General features: G+C 39.3%; 2 protein-coding genes across 8 annotated transcripts in view; one reads left to right on the forward strand and one right to left on the reverse strand.

The window, feature by feature from the left end:
* LOC132913825 (tubulin monoglutamylase TTLL4-like) overlaps positions 1-18815 on the forward strand; it is a 255140-nt gene that overhangs the window by 2936 nt on the left and 233389 nt on the right. For 2 of the 7 annotated variants that reach the window (XM_060972427.1, XM_060972426.1), the window contains exon 3: positions 18483-18653. The exons of the other annotated variants lie outside the window; for them this stretch is intronic. The gene's annotated coding sequence lies outside the window, so the exon portion shown is untranslated. The remainder of the gene's footprint in view (positions 1-18482; positions 18654-18815) is intronic. 7 annotated transcript variants of the gene reach the window in all.
* On the reverse strand, positions 247-2901 carry LOC132913763 (enhancer of split m7 protein-like). The gene is made up of 3 exons (XM_060972295.1): positions 2656-2901; positions 1901-2597; positions 247-1710 (listed from the first exon to the last, which is right to left on the reverse strand). Exons 2-3 carry the CDS (start codon positions 1973-1975, stop codon positions 1162-1164), a joined length of 624 nt encoding a protein of 207 aa, XP_060828278.1. The 5' UTR covers positions 1976-2597; positions 2656-2901; the 3' UTR covers positions 247-1161.

An 18815-nucleotide genomic window follows, 5' to 3' on the forward strand; every position in this document is an offset into this window, starting at 1 on the left:
ATCTCAGTAGTATATTAATGTATGTATATTAACCAAAAATTATTTTTTCTATAATATTGAATAATATTAAAATTTATGCAGTGGCTTCCGCATTAACAGCAGACGATATATTAATTAAAGTTAGCAATCGATAATTAATTGGTTTGTTCGATCGAAAAAAGTACTATGTCAAAGATGCAAAGTTAATTACAGAAGAAGAATAATTAATTGGCGAGGGAGGGTGGGAAGAATTAACAAGTATGAAACTTTTCAATGAAATATATATTTATTAAAGATCTAGAATTTTCATACATCTAGAGTAAATATCACAGGTACACGTTTCTCTATCACAAGATTCTATACTCAGCTATTTTCTTGTGTTGATAAGTAATAATTATCGACGAGAATCGAAATTCCCAAATAATTGTCAAACACAAAAATTAATACAACAGGCTGAGTTAATACACACATAACAACGTTTTTAGCGCGAGAATGAATCTTTCTCAAGTCGATGTATACACGAAATTGTGACGTAATCGACGCGAGGAAACATATATATAATCGACATGTCGAATCGCACGGCTGTTCTCGCGCCAAAATGGACAAAATAAAAATATTCTCGATAAAAGTATGAAATAAACAATAGAAAATTCTAACTCAAGTAAATTAAAGCTCTAGCCGCTAACGCGGGCACGTCATTACGTTTCAATTAGTAAACATACAAAATCTATCCGTAAGACGATATTACAAAAAGGGAGATATTCGATAATCCTCCTACTTTTCGTCTCACTCCAAAGTGTCTTGAGCAAATAGAAAGTCTTAAGTCTATTTCTTTTCTTCGTCTTCGTCTCCTGGATCCTCGTTCCTTCGGTAATCTGTATTTGCACATATTACGGGGAAAAAGATATTTCACCGTCGTTAATTTTAGAAGAAAAGGGTTCCACGAAGAGGAGCCGAAGTTTCCATTCCGTCACGACTTGCTTCGAAGGCGCGCGAATTATTCGCTCAAATCACAGACAAAATTGCAATACCGATAATGGTTCTTCGCATAATGGACTCCTCTTAAGATTCAGCCACGGTAATTTCGTTTCTCCGTGAGCGAGGGTCCGATTGCTTTCCATCGAGAACTCGGTTAACCGAGTATACGATGGCTTTGCCCGTTGAGATCGTTCGTCCTCTTGTTTACCACGGTCTCCAGATCGGCTCGTTGGGTTTGGCAACTTGCAGAAGACCTTGATGATTCTGCGAGATGCCTTCGATGTCGATTCTAACTGGAGACGGTTGGCTGGAAGCCGGAGTGAGGGGCATCGAGTATTCGTCGGAGCTGAGCTCGCTGCTCGAAGACGGCGAAGATTGCGGTGCGGCCACGTGTATCGTTAGGGGGCCAGTTTTGTCCATGGAATTCAGCTTGTGACCCAAGTGGGTCATCAATTTGGTCCCCAAGGCAACGTCGACGCCCGGAGTGGCGGCCAGGCAGCGGCTAACCTCGTTGGCACAATGCGTATACCCGGCTCTGAATCGATCCGCGTCGATCACCGGATTCGCCGAAAGACGCTGTTGTCTTTGGAGCTTGTGAAGATGACGCACAGTCAATTCCAGAATGTCGGCTTTTTCTAACTTGGCCACGTTCTCGCCGTCGCCGGCCAACGCTGTGACCATCAGGTCCTTCAGTTCGTCCAAGCATCGGTTGATTCGTGCTCGGCGTTTGCGTTCCAGCATAGGTTTCATCACCTGTAAATTGAAAGGAACGAACCATTATAGACGATCGTTTGAAAAGTCGAATCTTTTAATTCGAATCGAAAGAATTACTCGTTTGGATTGCATTTACTCGACTCTAGTTTAACTGTATTCTAATTCCAATGATATTCCAATAGAATAGAAAACTATTTGAGTAGATAGAACAGGCGTTAAGGACGCTTACCTTTCTGTATTGATAAGTCCTGGAGATCGGTTGCTCCTGTCCATCAACCATCATAATCTGCTCGTGCATCTGCATGATTAATCCTTTCGTCGGGGGGTTGCTTCACACACCGATTAACTAACGTCGCACTGATTACGATTCGCTTATCGCGATATCACACTTTTTGTCCAACTAACTATTATCTCTGATGTCACACAACGAGTTTTTTTAGCGAATGATTATTCGGTCGATTCTATGGGAGAAGTATCGAAAAACTGGTATCTCCGACGCGTCTCCCGTTCGAACTTCGTGAACGATCACAGTGATTGTGGTGGCTGGTCGGGCGAGGCTGTAGTTTATATAGTCAAGGACCCATCGGCAGGGTGGGGCGAGGGGCTGCTGTCAGGGTCTCTAGTGGGGGACAGGCCTTCCGTGGGAACGGTCCGTAGAGGTTGGTTCCCAAGCAAGCACACCACCTGTAAGCGGCAGCTGCCAGACACGCGCCCACACCAAGCCATCGTCACCGTTTCTTTGTCCTCGTTGCACCTACCGTTCGAGCCCGTATTTCCTACCTCTTCTGATACTCCTCGGGTAGTCGTGCCACGGTATGCACGGTTTAACGTTCTCTTCTCTTTCTCTCCTAACTCCTTTCGGCTTGCTGTTTCACGAACGTGCGCTCATACGGAAGGACCCAGTATCCACGTCCTCTCCGTCTCTCCTGCAACAGTAAACTATACAGCGAAAGAGAAAGAGAGCGAGACCCCTTCTCGTTCTACCTAGTCTTCCTCCTTTTTCCATTCTAGTGCCCCGAGGAGGGTATACAACTCGTGCTACGTCTTCTTATCGTAATCTCATCCTCGTCGTACCTTCTCACCGGTCGATAGTTTTATCCTCGTCGAAGAGGAGCAACCTGGAGGAGCGTGCTGGGCACAAGTCCGGCGTCCTCCCGATCGCAATCCCACTAGTTACACGTTACTGAATCACGGTACGTGCGTCTATGCTACCAAGTCACCGCGAAATCATAGCACCGTGGCCGGTCGCGCTCGCGCTCATCGTTTCCTCTCCGCCAATTGATCAATCATTTTCTGCTGCGTATTAACTCCGCTGTCGCGTGAGAGACACGCCGCGGATGCGGACACAAACGTTGCGCGATAAAACTCAGCGTTATGAAAAGGATGTGATGAATCGTTTATTACGAGCGTCGCGTGGGCGCAGTACGGAGTCTTCGTTGGCCGCCGACCGTATTACCGAATGCGACAATTAGCACGGTCGTCTAGGCCTTCCTTAAGACGTATACCTTAACGTCTGAGCTTTGTTTGGACCCTACTTTTACAGATACCAAGGTTACTTAGGTTCCTTTTGTCTCTGGAAGCGGTCGAACGTGTAGTTTTAACGATGTAGTTTTAACATTTACCTTCTACTTTCTTAACGCATCTTGTTCGTCATCGTACGATTCTTGTTGAAAACATGATTTTATCATAAAAGATATAACTTAGAAAAAAAACGAAGCTGGTACCCCGCTGGGGGTAGCCGCCCACATGCTATATTATTTTTTATTTATATTTTTTTTTCTTCACCAACAAGATATAACACTTTACCAAATGTCCGCAAGGACAAATTGTAAAATAACCAAAATAAAATAAAAAAAAAAAAAAAACATGATTTTAGGTGGCTGATGATTTCATTTTGAATTTCTTTGAGAGAATCGTAAGGGTTGAATAATTTATGTTCGACGGTACTCTTGTATTACGGTTTCTTCGTTGCTGAAAGAAGCTTACGATGTCATGTTTAATTTATATTCACTTATTTAGGAAACCGTAATCGTATTTTTCCTCGTGCAATCATTATTCGAAGAACACTTGCGAAGGAACGGTACTCTGCTTGTTTTTTTTCCGTTTGCAGGAACCGCAAGCACTGAAAATGTGTTTTTAACGATATGCTTACAAAGTCATTATCGTTTCTTGATATTAAACGCTTGACATAAAAGAGAAGAGGAGTTTTGTTCTCGGTGCACGGATAAGTCTCGTGCGAAAACTGAATTGGCGAATAATAGAAAAGCGTGAGAAATTCGTCTGCTTAAGCGAATATTCCATTCATTGATCGAGACTACAGGCAATTTTCAACGACAAATGTTTTTGCGCGTTTATATAGATGACATTATGTCGACAAAATTATCTAATTGATGCAATGTAACGGTTTTCTATTTACGCAGCATTTTTTAATTGATCGTTATCGACTATAAGCCGAAGGCAGTGTATATCGTTAGATTCAGTATTTCACCGAATAATCACAGTTACAAAGTCGGAATCCCTTGCCGTAAGATTATTTGAAAATTATACAAATGAGTTCCGAACGTGCGTGCCATTCTTCGATTCTCGGAACAATCTTTCGTTTATCGATCTCGAGAATTTCTCTGTCGGCGATGCAATTACACGCGACGCTACGCTCGCAGAAGTGATTTTCATGCGTCAACGTATCTACCTATGTATACGGCTCGATTTAAAGCCGCGCACGAACGAAAAGATTACAGATTTTCAGTTTGGCCAATTGATCGCCGTCGAAAATTGGTCGAAAGTAGCCCTCGGGTGGATTTGTTCGGACCGAGGTTTAATTTCGCGAAGACGATCGTAAAATCGTCCTTCGCTTTGGATAGTCATCGTCCGGAATGAATAACTCGGCATGCCTCACGTGTACATCCTGCCGCTCGCTGCAAGCACTTCCAGATACTAATTTCGTCCAGGCTTTTGCTGAATTATACACTTCGTACCCCCCTCCAATCTTTCTCTATCCTTCTCGGTTTGCGTGGCCATTCCTTCAATTATTCTTTTTTTCGCCTCTTTCTCCCATCTTTTCCCTCCTCGCCTCGGCTCTTTCTGCCAACTACCACGCTTATTTCTCCGCCAGTGGGGCACTTAAACATCGTTCGCACCGAATAATTACGCACGTTAGTTCCATCCTTCTTCTCCTGTCTCGGTTCTCCCTCGTCCGACCACCTTCTTCTTGCTACTGCGATTTTACGAGGCATCCTTCGTCTTCTTCTTCGTCTTCTTCTTCGTCTTCGTGTCCATACCTTCCTCGGCTTCCTCTCTTTTTTTTTTCTCTCTTTCTTCGCTACTCCCTTCAGCCAGCCAATTGCACGTGTCCCTAACGACGCCGGCACCTCCGTAGAACTTACGCGATGCCGAGATAACGCGAAACTCCTCGGTCTCTTCTTTCTCTTATTCTTTGTTCCGCGGATGTCCAGCAGCCTTTTACCTGCTTCATTCCCTTGTCGCTCGCATCCGCGGATTCCAATTAGCTGCTGATGCTCCGGGCAATGCTTAACGTTTTGCGGCTCTACGTATATAAGTATTTGAATTTCCATTTAAACGGAGAGTTTATATCTCGCGCGTGTTTCGCGATACTCCGCCACGCGATTCTCACTCGGCGTAGTTGGAATTGACCATATCGAGGATTCTTTGTAATCGAAGTGTAGCTGACGAGGGATGGATTCAAATTTTCTACGGAGGATATTTTTATTTAAACGAAGCGCGTACAATGAGATACGATGTTGCGTTAATTTTTGTCGTAAACGACAAGACAGATAAAAGATGACGAAGCTTTTTCCAGTTGTCGTGAAATATTATAATGAATAATTCATAGCTGGTGATTAATGGTAATGAAATCATACTGATAGCGTGTCTTGTCTGTTGTAACACTAATCGCAAGAGTTGCATGTTGATAAATAATCCTTCAAAATTTGAAGCGATTTTTAACTCGCATAAATTACACCTGTATATTTATATCGTCTAATTATCCGCGAGAAAAATTAATCGATTTAAATAAGTCGACTCGACAACTAGCGAAGACGAATGCACCGGTTAAATTGATCGAAACAAATTATCATTACTCGATGTGTCTCTACTACCTGGAATCTGTATAAAGTTACCCATCTCGTTTGTAAGATTGCGATTCATAATTTAACCACCCGGTAAATGAAATCTCCACGTGTAACAGTATACGTTGATTGGTTTCCCTGAGAGCGCAAAAAGTGATAATGAAAAATGTTGCAACTGCTTGATCCAAGTCTTAGGGCTGTTTCATACCGATCGTATTGCCGGCGTAATAAAACGGCAGAGATTATGCGATTGAGCGTGAAAAAGAGGTAGCCGCATATCGAAACCTAGTGGATTGTTCCGGTTAAGAAACGACAGTCGCACGAAATCGAGACGACACTGACGAATCGAAACGAATGAATGCGGCGCATTTCTCGCATTCCAAAACGGGGCTACCGTTATCGCAAGTGCAGTCGTTCCGACCTGAAGCATGCGCGATCATTCGCCACTCTTTTCACTTTCTCGTTTCGTTTGTAAATTAATCGCGAGGATAAAAGTGAACGAACTAAGTAATAGGCTCTCCAGTGTTCATTTTATATTTCAACGTATTCAGCACCTTTCGTTTTTCCTGTTTTTCATCGATGCAAAATTCCAAATAATTTCGTGAGAGATTAGCGAACGGTCCAAGTACGTTTTCTAATCGACGATTACTTTTAATGTCTCTGCTGCTACGACGACGATTATACTTTGTAAAATGTAGCCTTATCGCCTCTGTGCGTCTGGAAACAAATTTTTGGATTTACGTAATGCTCGCTTTTCGCTATCCAACTGAATAACAAAATGTCTTTTTTATGTTTTTTATACGCTTATTAGAAAATGAATTTTCTAATTAACGTGAAATCTGTTGGAATATTTATTAAAAAAAGAAAAAAAAGAAAAAGAGAATGGAAAAATAAAATACGTGCAACTATCGATCGTAGGATCGTAGAACTATTGTTAATGATATCTGTCCCACGTGGATTATCGCGATCAACTCAACAGTCCATTAAAACGATGCCAATCGGTGAAACAAACTTAATACGGCCACGTGCCGACTCGATTTCAAGTCAGCTTCCTCTCACGTGCCGTTCATAGTTCATTGTTCGTTGTTTTTGCACGATCCGGGTGGGTAGAGAAGTTCCAACTGCGTCGGCGAATAATACAAAGTTAATTCAACGTCTCGATTAATCCACGTGGAGGATTACGCGCATTGTACAATAGCTTCTAGACGATGACCGCACGTGCTGAACTCGTGTAGGACTTACGTCAGTCATCTAGCTACATATATACATATTAAGCGTAACATAGTACGCAAGTGCAATCAATATATTCACGATGTAACTTATCTTTTATGTCCGTATGTTTAATTTATCCTCGTAAGAATACGTACGATCGCTAGATTACGTTTCGCCAATACGAAGCGATCGCAACGTTTCCAATATTTCCACATTTGGCGTATTCCGTGCGATACTTTCGTCGAGCTACGGATAAAATTATCCATTCTTAACTTGCTTTCTTTTTATCGAAAACGATGGTGTTCTTTGTTTAGTTTAGAAAGCAAAGAAATAGAGGAACGCAGAAAATGCAGAAATACGAAGTTTTTCTTTTTATTTTCATTTTGGTTTTTTTTTACAATTTGTCCTGAAGGACATTTGATAAAGTGTTATATCTTATTGGTGAAAAAAAAATAAAATAAAAATAAATATAGCACGTGGGTGGCTACCCCCAGCGGGGTGCCAGCTTCGTTTTTTCTAAGTTATATCTTTTATGATGAAATACGAAGTGAATGTAGTATTAGAAAAGGTCCATTTTTAGCTTGTATTTTTCGACAAGAGGAGTACTAACTCTGATTTATAAATAGGTACATTTGGAATTGGCAATTTAATTTATGTTACATTTACGTTTGCAAAAATTGAGTTAGTCGAGTAAATGATAATAAATTTGCTCGATCGATTTATAATAAAAAGCAGGATATTCTTTTACTTTATATATCATTGTCACGCATACAGAGTAAAACTTTCGAAGTAAAACGTGTCGTTTCGGATCACGGAACACGTGCGACGTTAACAAGTTTTCTCACAGCCATGAAATTTCCCATGTTCCGTGTATGCTCGCGGTTATCATTTATTCCGACGACATGTAAGAGGAAAAGAGAGAGAGGTAGACTTATTAGCAAGTACATCAGCTGTTGGTGAACATATGTCGCCAGTCGCTTGGCTCGTGCCAACGAAATCGTGATCCCCTTCTTTTCTATCTCGAATATCAACCCCTGTGACATCGGTTCGCACGCGTCGATTTCCGGTTAGCTAATATCTGAGGGGTTTTTATGGGGGTTACCCTCACGGATAACAATTGTATACTTGTTACTGTTCCTTATGAGAGTTTTTTCCCCCCCTCGTGGTTCAATGTTACTTAATTCGATGTCGTTGATCGTCAAAGTATTATTTATTATTTAAATCGGTGAGAATTGAAGTTTAATGGGAAATTACAGCAGCTTTTGTGTACGTTACGGTAAGTAACAGATGACTGATGTTTATGGAATCTCATATTTTCGACGAAGCTGAGGAAAACCAATAGTCGTATATTTTAATGTTTAACTAAGCATTTGTTCAAAGTTTCTTCGTTCCTTACATATCATAAAATGGGTTTTCTGCATTTCTATGGACAAAGAAAATCACATTTGGAACATGTTTACTATTATGGTTGATTGCTTTTATTATACGTACGTTATGTTGTCATTATATTGTCACTAAGCCCCTGTACCCAAGTGCTGGTAAATTTTGTCTGGGATTACCTAAGTACCATGTAATCTGGTCGTTTCTTTACTGTTTCTCACTGTATTGCCGAGTATTAACCTGACGTTTAATAAGACTACTTAATCAGACTGTAAACTTGCAGATGAAAATTAACAGGTATACGTAAAGGTCTACCATATGTTATTAAGGTCGTAGGTTTGTACATTACCTTTATAACTCGAAGAGTCATAAAGACCTAAACATCGAGGGGTTACTTTGTTCCACAAATACCTGAGTTCTATTTCCTGCGTTCAAAAAATGAATTTACTGTCTTGAAGAAACGAATACTTTTTACCGTAGGGTGGAACAATGATCGGAATTCGTTTGTTAGAATCATAGGATGAAAGGAATTGTCGAAATTCTTTTGAACGAAACATGCTCGTTTGCCGGGTTGTTCGTGTTTAGAAGAGGTAAAATTTGCATGCTGTGCCGTTAGCATCTCCTGACGCAAACACGGCGGACCTTCTGACCTACTGTTCGCTCCGAGTAACCACGAAGAACAACAAGAGGAGAAAAAAAGAAGGAGAAGTGAGAGCATTCTCACGGAATGTCGAGTTCACCTGGCGGCGTGTGCACACACCGTGTGCACTTCGCCCTATTTAAATGGCCTTTTCTGCCCTTCCTCTTTTTTAATTGAATGCTACCTCGTGGCACGTGCTCGCAATACCCTCTCCCGACACACGTCATCACTTCCGTGTACGCACGGCGACCTCGCTCCGCTTCCGCAGGATCTTCCGGTAAAACCTGAATCGCCTAGCTTCCTTCGACCTTCCACCTCTTCATTTTTTCCCCCCATCAAAATAATACTAATCGTGCAACAGGATACCCCTTGTTTACTTGGAACTCGGCATCCTTGAACAGCGAAGTTTCATTCGATCTGTGAAAAATTTGGTCTTCTGCGGTGTTTTTTTTTTTTTATATACTTTGTTGTGAATTTAATAGGAATATTTTTATGTTTAAATAATTATTTATGTTTAAATAATTTTATTTTATGTTTAAATAATAAATTGTTAGACTTGGACAGGTACTAAGTAGAATTATTATTTTGTTTTTGTCAAGAAAATAACACGAACATCGGCATCCTTGAACAGCAAAATTTTATTCTATTTTTTGGAAAATTTGGTCGTCTGCGGTGTTTTTTTTTAAAATAAAAGATATATACTTTGTTGTGAATTCAATAGGAATACAAAGAGAGTTTTATGTTTAAATAATAAATTGTTACACTTGGACAGGTATTAAGTAGAATTATTATTTTGTTTTTGTTAAGAAAATAACATGAAGAACATCGGAACCCTTGAACAGCAAAATTTCATTTTATTTTTTGGAAAATTTGGTCGTCTGCGGTGTTTTTTTTTAAATAAAAGATATATACTTTGTCGTGAATTTAATAGGAATACAAAAAGAGTTTTATGTTTAAATAATAAATTGTTACACTTGGACAGGTACTAAGTAGAATTATTATTTTGTTTTTGTCAAGAAAATAACACGAAGAACATCGGCATCCTTGAACAGCAAAATTTCATTTTATTTCTTGGAAAATTTGGTCGTCTGGGGTGTTTTTTTTTAAATAAAAGATATATATTTTGTTGTGAATTTAATAGGAATACAAAGAGAGTTTTATGTTTAAATAATAAATTGTTACACTTGGACAGGTACTAAGTAGAATTATTATTTGGTTTTTGTCAGATGAATGATGGCCAAATGTTTGCGCTTCCGACTTCAGGAATATTTCATAAGAAAATAACACGAACAACATCGGCATCCTTGAACAGCAAAATTTTATTTTATTTTTTGGAAAATTTGGTCGTCTGCGGTGTTTTTTTTTAAATAAAAGATATATACTTTGTTGTGAATTTAATAGGAATACAAAGAGAGTTTTATGTTTAAATAATAAATTGTTACACTTGGACAGGTACTAAGTAGAATTATTATTTGGTTTTTGTCAAATGAATGACAGGCAAATGTTTGTGCTTTCGATTTCAGGAATATTTCATAAGAAAATATCAAACGTAAAATAACATGAAAAACATGAATCAAATTACCATTGTGCGAAAGTGTGCGGACTGAATGTGATTTTAACGAGTTGTTTGAGGACTTCAGCACGTGCGTCGAGTCATCGCATAATAGCGAGGTAGAATTGCTTATTGATCATATCAGACATCCGATGCTCGGTTGTTGAGAATTTTTGCGTGTCGTATCGTTACGCGTTTCATCCATTCAAGCTGATTTGCAAGCATCTGATCAACGTTTCTCGCCATGTCAGAGAAATTTTATGTCGAGAATATCGATTTCAAGCGATGAGTATCAATTCTACGCAGAGGTTACGAATCTTTAAATTAAATATTTCGAAACACAGAAAGGTCTCGCGCAAAAAAAAATTGAGAAACCACACAGAAAATGATGTTGAAGGTAGACGAATACGAAAGATGTGCGTGAAAAATTCTACGAAAAATTAGGAAATTATTCGAAAGATAAGCTCGAATGTCTCGACGTGAAATACAACTATTATACAATAACTTGCACATACGAATTGAAAAAATTTGTTTAAATTACACGGTCAAATTTACACGAATAAACAATACCAACAAATAAATAAATAAATTTAATCCATAAAGTGGAACATTTGGATGGGCATTGCAAACGAGTTGGTGTCACGTTAGGAGTTAAAATCGACAGAGGGAGAGAACTGCTAGCTAACGTCTTGAAAGAAGGGGCACGAAGTGGCTGCGATAGGACCCCAAAGGCGTCCATTGTGGGGTCTTATGCTGAAGATTGCGCACGTGCTGGGTTTTCCCACGCGTATAGCACGCAGCCGTCGGTCTGCGCTCAAGAGGGAGGACACCGAAGCTGAAAAGGAACAGGGCGCATTGTGTCGAGCACGGGTCTGAGACACTGGAAATTAAAGGCCTTCTCTCATCTTCGTCTTTCTTCCTTCCACCCACGGGCAAACAATGACCAGTATAAATTGCTGGTAGTGTAGGAATAAAAGGAAACGATCTCCAGGCAGTTTCGTTCCTTTCCGACCAGTCTAAATTACTCCAAGGAAATCGCTTCTCGGTTACTTTCTACCTGCGAATGACCGTTTAACGCTATAAATCTATAAATCTGAATCTTTCATTTTAGGTTTATTATTTCGGTTCACTGTTAAGTACTTTACAGTTTCGCTCGTTTAATATATACTCTGTACGGTATTGGAAATGTAAGAGAAGTATTAATTTGATCGCGGAAGTCAGTTTTACAACAGTTATTTATTATTTCTATTTCATCAAAGAGGCATAGAGTAATCCAGTTCTATGACAGCGTCGAATACAAATAAACAAGACTTGCAAAATCGGTCGAAATTGTTGCTAGTTCAAATTGTCAAGAGTTTATTCACGTTCGAGATTGTACTCGTACTTTATATATCTCTTTCACAGAAGATATCGTTAGTTTGGATAATAGGAATTTTTAGTCGCTTTCTGACTCGTTCTTCGAAACCAAAATCGCAACAATTGCGTCCAGTAACCATACGGACGCACCCTGTGCGTCAGTGGGATATATCCTTTAGTTTGTGCTATTACCGCTACGTGTTTCGTATAGCAAGTCTCTCGTGTAAAAAAATTCTGAATACGTAGCTACGTAGCCATTAGAAAGGAAGAATCAGGACAGGAAATCTGAGGGATCCTTTTTGGTTATTCGACGTGGCAAGGAGATTAGGATGGATTTTGCCGTTTAACGTTGATCGTGACGCAGCTTTCAGAAATGTAACCGAGGACCACCTACGCCGGATATGTCCGCAGGTATATTTGATAGACGCGGCCGTTCCTTATCCTGAAATTCCAGCAGAGCTGACTCACGGTTCTCATAATTTCTTTCGAAATTGAGACGAGAGACCCTTTAAGGAAGTCGTCGACGATGACCGAACGAAATTCGTATGCACATGTCGCGTTTCACGCTGCGTTACATGTGCGTTTCGTCCATTTAATTTCTTCGTAATTTGCGACGGCATTTATCGTTCTCTCGTGACTTCGATTGCTTGCAGACCGTGTTCCGAATGTAGTCCAACCGCAGCCGTTATAAATTCCTTACGTATAATTTCTTCCATAGTGACAATAACGCATTTTTCGATCGAGATCAATGTACAAACATGTCCACTTGGTTTAAAAATGAAAGAAGCGCAGGAAAATAAGAATCATAATTTTACACAACTTGCGAAAGATGAAATCTCACCGCTGAATTTCTTATTAAGATATTCGCCAAATGTTTGAAATTTATTGTTTTCCAGCGAGCACGTTGCTTGTAATCTTCCTCTTCTTAAAATTAATCTTCCCAGCTTAAAATTAAATCTAAACCAACATGTGAAATTGGTAAGAAACTCGTCGAACAAAATTTGAAATTCGTCTGATTTAGCGAATAATCCTGACAATTTTATCGGACTTTTAAAAGCAGACACGAAGAAGGAACGTCAGACGTGAAGGTATACGCTCCGATTAAAAACATATCCTTTCGCCAGCTGAATAAATCGTGGATAAAGTTAAAAATAGCTAATTAGATGAAATTTCCTTTCGTTATTGCACAATTTTCTTCCTTGACAATTTAGTATTCGATCGCAACAACTCTCTCGATAAAGACGTGGTTATATCGAGAATTTAATTCCTCGCTGCAACGTTTGCAATATTTAAGCGTTACGTAGCTGCGATTATAACTGCGAATAAATACGGTAATTAAGAGTCCCTCGCATCTGAAATTGATTAACCGTAAATACGGTCTGACTCATCGAACGAAACCCAATTTCTCAGGTTTCCAGTTACAGTATGCATCCCCCTACAGCCCTTCCTCCGCTTGGTATCACGAGACAGTACTTTGTCGACTTATTAACGAAGCGACAAGCGCGACAGCCACTTAAAAAGGCGTCGCCGAAACTCTCATGATTTCTTGTTAATCGAGCCGGAAGCTCTCGTTAAGCAGCACCGGTTAATTGCTACTGGCTCACAAAAATATGTACCGTCCTCTCATCGATAGGGTTCGCTTCTTACAACATTATTTCTGCCTGTTCAAACGTCCCCTATATATTTGTAATATACGCTGATATATTGGGTTGGCAAATAAATGATCGCGCATTTTGTCATTAGGTGGTATTGATAAAATCCATAATCATTTAATTGCTAACCCAATACAGTCGGGAAGAAAAATAAGTGCACAGGTATCGGAAAATTAGTTTATAACGAAGTATTAGTTTGTCGGAAAAGATTCTTTCCTTTTATAAGGGAACGATAGATTTTGTTTTTTTTTATTTGGTAGACTTTTTCTCATTGAGAATTATAAGTAAATTTGTTGGAATACAACGATATTTCACGCATAGGTACAATACCCTTACACAGACACCCACACAGGCATTTGAGCAGGACACTTACACAGGTCATACTCATTACTGTACAGAGAATGGGGTTCAAAGTATTTAAGGGATCATGGGTCACTACCTAAGTCAACAATCAACGATTCTTCCATACGTTGTTAATTATATCACTCGTTTATATACATTTAGTTCTGTTTAAGAAACATCACTGAATATTATTTCAACATAAACATTGTGTCTTCCATAGATTATTAATCTTAACTTCGAGATTAAATTCTAGCAAAATTATTTTGGCGTGGTACTGTAACTTGGATTATGAGAGTTTATAGTATGTTTGATTCTAGTTGAATCTAATGCTTCAATCTAAGGGGTATTGCCTTTTCAGTCTGCGGATCTGATCCGTCGTGTCAAGTAATTGGGTAACTAATGGGGTTTTTTTTTTTTATTTTATTTTGGTTATTTTACAATTTGTCCTTATGGACATTTGGTAAAGCGTTATATCTTATTGGTGAAGAAAAAAAAATAAAATAAATATAGCATGTGCCAGCTTCGTTTTTTCTAAGTTATATCTTTTATGTAATGGGTTTTGATGGTGGGAATGATAGATGCGCAAGATTTGTTGCTTCATATTATTTTGTCGAATTACGTACGATTTTGTTCTGTCGAGATAAACACGGCGACGTTTCACAGACTTGGTTTCACGTTTGTGTGAAGGTGCACTGTTGTATAAAACACGTTTGCGAAAGAAAGATACTCTTCGGGCGACCTAATAGAAATGGGATAAAAACGAGTCATAATTAAAAAACGTATATGGAAGTTACAAGACTCGGATGCTTCGGTGATACTTGCGATAAGTATCTTGCAACGTCTATGTATATTTTCAGATACGTTTCAAATTTCATCGATGCAATCACGATAGCCGTGTCTCGTTAGAGCGCTGACGAAATTTCTTCCCGCTAATTGAAATTAATATACTTTCATTTTCGTACAAACAAGTCGTATTTAACGAAAGCTCGTTGATACAACTATTTCCACTACCTGTCCACTTATCTTTGTCCCCAGCTGTATGCGTCTGTAGATGTGTACACAGGCGCGTGTACCGTGTACACACGTACAACGTACGCGTACGAATGAATGGCGCTGCCGGGCGGAGAGGCACATCTCTCGTTTCTGGACTCAGAGATCTAACTACCACCTGCCTCATTTTCCCACGAGCTCCGAGAGAACCTCTCGAATACCGATGAGATAGACGAGGACGAACCTCGTGTAGGAACGAGCAGCTCGAAGGACAGCGCAGTATACGAGGGAGGAAAGGGGAAGCTGGAGAGAGGGACGAAGAAAAACAGGGTCAGAGAGAAACAGGATTACCACGAGGGAGAGTTCCTCCGGTTGACGGAAGAAGAAGAAAGAGAAGAGGAAAGGGGTGGTAAAGAAGGGACAGGGACGAAGATCGCACGGTCAATTCTGCCGTGATTCTCCAATTTTTATATTTCCACTTCGTTCTCGTTTTCGCGAACGTGAAAGATTTACTTCTCTTCGGAGAGACATTTAACGTAATAGCGAATAGCGAAATAGCGTTTGGCCATGCATAGTACTTTGCTCACATTTGGCATTGATTTAAGGTAGGTTTTAACGCTAGGAAAATATACAATCGGACCTAAAACGATCGGAACAGCACCGTTAAAATCTCCGTTAGTTTGGTCAATAAATTTGGTTGCTCGTTTCTTGGTAATAGCCCGATCTTCGGCATTGTCACAACAGTTGTCCAACAGCATTCTTAGATTTTATGATTCTAATATTTTACGATGCCAAATAGCATAAGGTAGCGTTATTCGAGTCGTTATTGTTGAGTCGAGTCGACTTTATAATACCTCACTATGATGTAGTCAATAAGTGAGATGTTGATGCCAACTTTCAACTTCAACGCTTCAATGCGCTGTAACTTCTGAGATCCGTGAACTTGGCGCGTTAATGAGCGCGCCAGGTAAACGAAATACACAACAAGTAGATAATAAATTAGTGAAATGTGGGAAGTAAAGATGACACGATCTTGGAGAGAACATGAAAGGGCGAAAGAGACGGAGGGTTACGTGATGCGAGTTTCTCTGTACTCGTAAATACGAGGGAGAGACGAGTATAAGTGGTTATGGCGGTCCATTTAGTGTATGGCGGTGTATAGTGCGCGCACGCGCGAGCACGTGTGTGAAGGGCTGGGGGGGAGGAGGATATGGAGAACCAAGAGGTCCTCCGAAGGCGGGCAGGTAGAACACGTGCTGGCACGAGGTGAGTCAGACTCGCGGGAATATCGAAACACGATCTCTCTCTCTCTCTTTCTCTTTTCCGACTCTTCTTCGCACTGCTCCTTTGTCTTTCGGATTTTTCTACAAGAAATCTCGTCTCGTGAAATACTTTCTGCGAGAGACGCTCTATTCTTTTATTTCCTGCCCGTTTCATATCGTACGCATCGATGTTATCGCTATTTTGGTACAGTGCCAATGCTATTGTCATAGCCAGATCGTGGATTTTATAGGATTATAACAATTCTGTCTGTTTTGTTTCCATTGCCGAGCGATTCAGACGTAGAACTACGACGTACACATTTCAGTTATACTTCAATGACAATTTTACTTGTTGAGGTTATTAAATGTGGAAACAAAGGAACGCGTGGATAAATTGTAAGGTTGGAAATATATTTTAATACAGAAGTGTAAATACAAGAAGGAATATAATTTGAGCAGGCTAGCAGTGTTACCCTATGACCGAAAGCCCTGAGCCATCGTCGCCTGTTTATGGTCTGCCTTCGTCCCAGTCTTTTGTCTATACGCTGTCGATGGCTTCGGTGCTTGAGAAAACAAAAAGGACCAGATGTAGAGTTTTCTTAAAAGTGGTGACCACTTCAACAGTTCGCGTAAAACATTATAATATTTGTAGGAGACGCGATATACAGCAATGCGTATATTGTGCTCTCTAGTGTAAGTCAATAAAATAATATAAAACAGAAATTGTCGTTCATCTGTTATCATCTTATGAAACGAAAGAAACTCTCCGGAGAACCTAATAGTAAGACGACTTCCGAGCAAATTGTTTTCTACCAAAAATACATGGAATAATTCAACCACCAGAAGTACAGAGGCAAGTTAATTCGTGGTATAAAAGAGAATATCGTTCGTGTTGTGGTTATTAGATGTATGAACAAGGGAACGCGTGGATAAATTGTAAGGTCGAAAATATATTTTAATACAGAAGTGTAAATACAAGAAGGAATATAATTTGAGCTGGTGCAGATCCGCACGCTAGCAGTGTTACCCTATGACCGAAAGCCCTGAAGCCGTCGTCGCCTGTCTATTGTTTATGGTCTGCCTTCGTCCCAGTCTTTTGTCTATACGCTGTAGATGGCTTCGGTGCTTGGGAAAACAAAAAGAACCAGATGTAGAGTTTTCTTAGAAGTGGTGACCATTTCAACGTTACTATTTTCCCTTTCTGGTAATCGATTTTCCTCGAGTATTCACGAGAGACTTTTATACGGAATTTTCAGAAATATAAGCTTCAGTTGAGCGGAGGAGAAGGGTTTGGTATAAAGATGATAATTACAATGGCAATTACGAGAATAACTTTTGAGTTTAGACCTACGTGCTATGTTTGATTTCTAGACGATTACACTTGATAAAACTTTTACTCCCTAAAAGTATGTTGCATTTCTTTGAGAGCAACAGTTCGTTCGTAATTATCATTTTGAACCACGTTGCGTTTATCGGGTTTGCTTTCCTAATTTGGTACCGCATCAGTGTGTTGGTATTAATGCGCATCTGAGAAAGTAACGTACAACTTTTCGCGTGAGAAGACTCGGCAGATACATAATTGTCGGCTCGTTAAATGTCTGTATATAATTTATTGATAGCTGTTACGAATGTAAAACAAGCAGAGAGAGCAATAACAGTCGTAAATAACATATGTTATTTGTGCACGTGTGCACGAACTGAACTTTTGAGACTTACAATAGCATATTTAACAAGACGATGGAAAAATGCTCGGTTTTAGAAGAAGGAAGACAATTGTTCGATCTTTCTTCTAATAATTTTAAATTCGGCTATAACGAATGTTAATTGGTAAACGCTGATTAAACAATTTCTGCTTAAGACTAAAATTTGTTTGTAATATCGTTTATTATAGCTATGGTAACAACACGTACAGTTTTCATCGCAATAATATTTATTAATAGAATTAATAGAATTAATATGCATTATTAATATTCATTAATATTAATCGTTTCATTAATATGCATGTAACATATTAAATTAGCACAATCTTGTTATTCATAGCATAAAATAGCACAAGTTATTTAAATACAGTAGGAGATTTTTAAATAATCGATTCTAATATCGAAATAAAACAATTTTACTTAAACTTCTAAATTATATTTCGCATAATTAAACGTACAAATTTCATCTGTTTGTTTACATAAATAGACACGTATGTAAAAACAAAAGTTGAGATTGATTGGTTGAATATGTCTAGTATATATAAATATAGTAAATATTTGTTAACACACTTTCTTCCTCAAGTAATTACAGTTTGTATCGAAATACGATTCTGAAACAGTCCGTGTTTTCCAATTCTAGCATGTTCATCGGGTTTTCGTTTGCATGAAATCACCTTGTACGACATGAATGGCCAACAATTATGATGCTGCGTGTGTGTCACGTGTCTGGGTTGATGCCAGTAGCTGAACGGACTCGAGAAACGAGAGTTGAATTTAAGTTCATTGGAAATCATTCGTACTGTCCTGGCTTGTAAGTAATTTGCCTAAAGTTGAGTTGATTTGTCAGTTAATTAAGATCGTTAGGTCATTTCGATTTTCCTTTACGACATAACGTCTCGTGCTCGATAATTTTTGTGTCGACGAGCTCACGAGAGGTTAACGCGTGTATTTATTCTTCTGAACGATAAAGTTG

Source organism: Bombus pascuorum, chromosome 13 (genome assembly GCF_905332965.1).
Source record: "Bombus pascuorum chromosome 13, iyBomPasc1.1, whole genome shotgun sequence".
NCBI classification, from domain to species: domain Eukaryota; kingdom Metazoa; phylum Arthropoda; class Insecta; order Hymenoptera; family Apidae; genus Bombus; species Bombus pascuorum.